Source organism: Dioscorea cayenensis, chromosome 11 (genome assembly GCF_009730915.1).
Source record: "Dioscorea cayenensis subsp. rotundata cultivar TDr96_F1 chromosome 11, TDr96_F1_v2_PseudoChromosome.rev07_lg8_w22 25.fasta, whole genome shotgun sequence".
Taxonomy (NCBI): Eukaryota; Viridiplantae; Streptophyta; class Magnoliopsida; order Dioscoreales; family Dioscoreaceae; genus Dioscorea; species Dioscorea cayenensis.
Window position 1 is genome coordinate 5,616,508 of NC_052481.1, and position 5,717 is coordinate 5,622,224.

The 5,717-nt window shown below is 37.9% G+C and overlaps 1 protein-coding gene across 2 annotated transcripts; it reads right to left on the reverse strand.

Annotated features, from left to right (window-relative positions):
* Positions 1-1,323: 1,323 nt before the first annotated feature.
* LOC120272100 (protein FAR1-RELATED SEQUENCE 5-like) lies at positions 1,324-4,331 on the reverse strand. 2 transcript variants are annotated; one of them, XM_039278843.1, is made up of 2 exons: positions 4,184-4,331; positions 1,324-4,073 (listed from the first exon to the last, which is right to left on the reverse strand). In XM_039278843.1, the coding sequence occupies exon 2, from the start codon at positions 4,011-4,013 to the stop codon at positions 1,404-1,406; it is 2,610 nt and encodes an 869-aa protein (XP_039134777.1). In that variant the 5' UTR covers positions 4,014-4,073; positions 4,184-4,331; the 3' UTR covers positions 1,324-1,403. The 2 variants fall into 2 exon arrangements, with proteins under 2 accessions (XP_039134777.1, XP_039134778.1); XM_039278844.1 differs by having other exon boundaries at positions 1,324-4,099; positions 4,184-4,328.
* Between the last annotated feature and the right edge of the window lie 1,386 nt (positions 4,332-5,717).

The following is a 5,717-nucleotide window of genomic DNA, read 5'->3' on the forward strand; positions in this document are numbered from 1 at the left end:
TAAAAAATAATAACTTTACAACTGGACAGTTTAATAAAAGCATACAAACTAAATACAACACAAAAGTTAATTGACGGCCTAAATAGAGAACCACATTGTCCCAAACTTATAATCAATTTCTCACATGAAATGTGAATAGAGTTGTAATAGAGTTGTAATAAAGTTGTAAAAGGGTTTAATTCAAAAGTAGGGCAAGAACAAAGCAAATCAAAGCCACATAAATATATACACTCTGTATAAAAACTACAAAGGGCTTAGATCAAAAGAAAGTAGGAACAGAATAAAATCTATCTTTAATGCAAAATTAATATTCTTATTCTCAGAAATATACGCCCAATCATACAAATAAACTTAAAAAACTTAATGCCATTTGTAGAGACCTTATGGAAAAATGAGCACTACACGCACAAGTCAACAAAAAGAATAAGTAAACAAAGGAAAAGAAATAAAATATTTCTGGAATTATCATAAATGGTTTACCCAAATTGAGGGATTACAGGCAAACACTTATTTTAAGAAATAAATTCCTAAACCTTATGCAAAAGGATACGCCATCTTATGCAGAAAAATAACAAACACAGGCAAAATCCTCCATAAAAGGATACCTCCAATGAAATTCAGCATGACCTCGTTAGATTTATTTGGACCACATAAAACTTCTTCGCAGCAATTCATGGAAATAACACCTAGAAATGGTTTTAATGGCAGAAAAGAATTGTTCACACTACAAATAGTGTGAGGTATTCTTTTGTTGAACTGCTCAAAATCATCAGCATCTACACTGTATTTCCAGCTCACTTTAACATCTTAACTTTGTTACCCATTTCTACCTCATTCATTTTATCACAAGCACTAATGTCAAGCTAAACTTACCATGGAATTCAAGTCTAGTATACAATTGAACAAGATTCCATGCCTCAGAAACATATTTACTCTAAAACAGGTCAATCTTCAGTTTGTGTAATTAAACCCAAGAAACAAACAGCCCAGTCCCTTATAAAGGCACTTGAGTTAAATCGAATGCCTTCAGAAGGATGCCTTGATAAACACTAGAGGATATCATGCACATTATGCAACTAAAAAAAGTGAAGACTACAACAATAGGTGTCAGAAGTTGTAAAAATATAAAATTACCTTTAACGGCTTGAGAGACAGATGAGGATTCTCATAGATGATACTTAAACTCTAATTTTTCCTGCAACCAAGGGTAGAATAAACTTGACTTCTATGATGCAACTCCAGCCATAGAATGTGAAAAACGCTTTCAGAAGAACTTTTCTGGCCATTGTTGAACCATTTGTGCAACCCAAAATCTGAGAGAACTGATTGAACAAGAAAGAGAGTTTATTTGATCATACAACAAGAAAACACCACCATACACAGAAGGATTATACATTAGATCATCATGAGTCAATTTCTAATGAGGACTCTTTAGGTGCCAACTTCTTCAAACTTTTTCTGGAAGCATCTCTTGGTGATCCCTTCCCGGGCTTTTTGCTTTGCTTCTTCTGTGATTTTATGTAACTTTGTAAGGTTTCTTGCTCTTTTTGTTGCTTTACAGAAACAACCTCAGCAATAGCTTTCTGAAGTGCATCCTTTGCAACTTTATAGACCTCTACAGATGTTGCCCCCTCTTTAGCACATCTATTGGCATCACGACAAAGATCACTATATCTCGATGTTGAAGGTTCTTCACAATTGCTTTGAAATCCCACACCACAATCATCCAATACAGCACCACTCTTGGCATTTCTAGTCCAACGCTTCAAGATAAAATCTTTTGGAAGCTTACGCATACCAACTACTATGAAGACTTTCAGGGCATGCCGACAAAGAATGCCAGAAAACTCAAACAGGCAGCAAGTGCAATGTGCTTTTGTTTCCGAGGCATTATAGGTAACAGTGTAAGCATCCCCATTTCTTACAACCCTAAACTTGCTAATAACCCCATCCTCTATCTTATCTACATGATATCCCAAAGATTCAAGAAATTCTTCTTGAAACCTGTTAAAGATTGTCCTTGTATAAATACCAGCTGCCTGCTTTTCCACTGGTGAAGCAGTTCTAAGAAAAGGTTTATTATACATGGTGACAAAATCTTCTTGGGCTTCCTTTTCATATCGATTTGCAAGGGCTTGCCCTAGTTGTCTAACAGCCACTCTCAAAGGGGTCTTCGTAGTAAAATACTTCTGAACAACCTTGTCAAAGTTATCCAATTTCTGAGACATGAAAACTTCAGCAAAAAATATATCTTTCAAGAAAACTGGTACCCATTGATGGCGGATGCTGAATAAGAACTGCATGTATGCATTGTCTCTCAGATCATACCTATCAAGGATTGCGTCCCAACAAGACTCAAAATATTCAGTTGTTTTGGATTCATCAATGCATCTCCTTAGATCCTCATCAAAAGGATTTTGAGTCGAATAGAATTCGGGCAATTCTTCCTGGATGGTGGCCAGGATGTGCTTCTTATCAAAACAATGGCGGGTGTTTGGGAACACTTTTGTGATTGCAGTTGCCAGAGCTCTATCAAGGTCAGTAACCAAAGACACTGGGTGACGGCAAGACATAGCTTCGAGCCATTTTTCTAAAAGCCAAATATACGATGCCTCAGACTCATCCACAAGCAAGGCACATCCAAAAACCACAGGCTGCGCATGATGATTCAGACCTGTAAAAGTAACAACAGGTATCAACTCCTTATCATTTTTATATGTAGTGTCAAATACCACAGCATCACCAAAGTAGGTGTAAGCCATCCGAGCTTTCGCATCAGCCCAGAAGATATTTGTCATACAATTATTGGCTTCAACTTGCACAGCAAAATAGAATGCAGGATTCTCCTCTTGTGTTTTCTTGAAATACTCAAGGAGATTCTCAGCATCATCAGGGCCCAAGTCATTGTATCGGATTTCTCTTGGATATCGGGAGTCCTGCCCATTCAAGAGAAGATTTCGAGTATCATCAAAATTTTTAGCAATGACAAGAATCTCTCCTTGCGAACGGACACAATGCACTTTGCTGGGAGGTGACGGTGACAGTTCATGGCTATGGGCAAGCACAAGTTTAGATACCATCCACCTTCCATTATCTTTCCGAATTATTTCAAACAAAGCCTCACAACCCTCTCTGGCAGGATCCAACAAAAGACCCATTTTAGCATCCTCACTATTGTTATCCCTTCCCGAATGGTACCTGTGCCTGGAGCAAACTAGTTTCAGCATTTTGAGGGATTCATCATGCAAAGATCGGCGTGACTGGCGAACTCGGGCCTCAAACCCCACACGGCTGGCATAAGAGTAGTAGAAAGTCTTGGCAATCTCAAGAGATTCAAATTCCATGCCCATATACGGCTCCAACTCAGTATCCCCTTCAGTGGCAATGTAGTGCACCTTGCTAGGCAGTCCAACTTGATGATTGTGATCCTTAACAAGCTTAGTAACAACCCATTTCCCGTCTCCCCTCCGAATAACCTCAAGCATTGCCCTGCAACCTTCTCTAACAGAGGCAGCACGCTTCCTGGTCTTCTTCCCTTCCACCACACGCTTCTCCCTGCAAAATCCTTCTCGCGAGCAAACAAACCGGAGCATAATGACAGATTCATTACATTTAGAGCGACGAGATCGAGCAATGCGAACGGAGAAACCCACCCGGCCAGCATAAGCAATGTAGAACGTCTTTGCTGCTTCTCCAGACTCAAACTCCATGCCCAAGAAGGGCTCCAGCCTCGGGTCTGCTTCCATGGCGAACAGCTCCCGTCTCACAGGCTGATCCACCAACTCTAGATGCTGATGTTGATGCTGCTGTTGCTGTTGCTGATGGTGCTGCAACTGCTCGTGATGGGGCGCAGATGGAACTGCGACCGGATCGACGACATGAACGTGAGGGCTGACGCCGAGCGTAGCCCAGAAGTTGATGCTATCGTCTTCAAGAGCGCCATGGTGGTCCTCGATGAGCCCATCGTCGCCGCTCCCACCCCCATCCATCATCCTAAAGGATTGAAAACCCATGCCACCTCTCCTCCTCACACTAAACCCTCCATTTCTTCCCGAACTCCGGCTATCTGCGACCTATTCGAAGAAGGGATGGAGAAACCCTAGAGCGAATCAGAAATCCATGGAATTGAAATTGATTGGAATTTGGGGGACAAAACCAAAAGGGGAAATTAGCGAGAGCTTACGAGAGAGAACGATGAACGAATCCTTTGCTCCGATCACTTCTCCGGTGCCCGGCCAGTGACGGGACCCTAAAACTCACCGCGTTGCAGCAGAAACGCTGGACAACAACAAGTGCCCACACCGGCCTCTCCCCGTACCACACGTTTATTAACTTGCGAATGGACTGCACTCGGATTTCCACATGGTCCAACCCAAACAGACTGTTAAATTTGTTTTGCTTTTTAAATAAAAATCTATTTTAATTATAATAAAAAATTAATATTCATATATTTATAATATATTTTGATGGTAATTTACATAATGACGTATCTTTGTGAAGTATACATGGTTTTAAAAAAAATTTCAAAGATTTAATAAATAAAAAATATGTATTTATTTATTTATTATTAATTTTATTTTTTTATAAGAATTATTCCAGTTGTAGGATAAAGCTAATGGAGAAAGTTATTGCAAAGTATAGGAGCAAAAAAAGTTCACTGTACATGGTATAGAGAAATAAAGCAAGGATTATATGCAACCGTGATGCTATGTCAGATTGTGTCCCTTTCTAATAAAAATTTGCCAAATCAAATTTATAGCAACGTCAGCCTATCTAATCACCCACTTACTCCCGCTATTATTTTTTTTTTTATTTAAATTTTTTAAAAAACTTTTATCTTTGTGTTATCATCTTCTTTTAAATTTTAACCTAATCTAATATTCTCTTCCTAGACGCAGATCTTTTCTCATGAGCCGTTCTTAGCATTTGAGGAGTCACAGTAAAAGAAAAAAAAGAAATCATCAAATAATGTAGGAAGATGAGCTAGGAGGGCGAGCTGCAACCGTTGATCTATGAGCATGAGTTCTTTTTAATCTAAACCTTTTTCTGTCATTTATTTTCTTTTTTTTTATTTTAGGGGTTTCAATATATTGCTTTTGCTTTTGTTTTATTGGTGTTTTTCAGGTTCTTTCTATAATTTTATAGAATCTTGAAATTCTGACTTGAAGAACAAGCATAAACAAATCTAATTTCTGCATACCCACTGCAGTCTTATTACTGATTATTGGTAAAAGTTAATTTCAGAGCATCTAATTAATTAAAATATTGAGGACTAAATCATAATTTAAATGTTGTGTTCATTCTTTTATTTTATGATGTTGAATAACAAGGTTTGTTGTGTTTTGTGAATGTTAGAGATGATACTGCCGCACCTTTGCACTTGAAGCAAGACCCCTTGCAACAAGACATGAACAACTGATAAAACATGAAAAATTTTGCTATTGGGATTTGTCATAGTTTTGTGACTTATTCATGTGGAACTTGTAAACATATGAAATTAAAATTAAATTCTTGTATGTTAAATCTGTATGTACATTGTAAACTTTGTAAACAATGATGAGTGAAAAATCATTTTGATAAATGCACCTCCTTTCAAGGATATACCAGGTTGTGTTTCTTTCTTCTTTTGAGTTCATTGAGTTAATGAATTTTAATGGCATCTAAATTTTTATGAGATGATTCCAATTAATATGCAGGAATTAGTAACATTGTTGAAA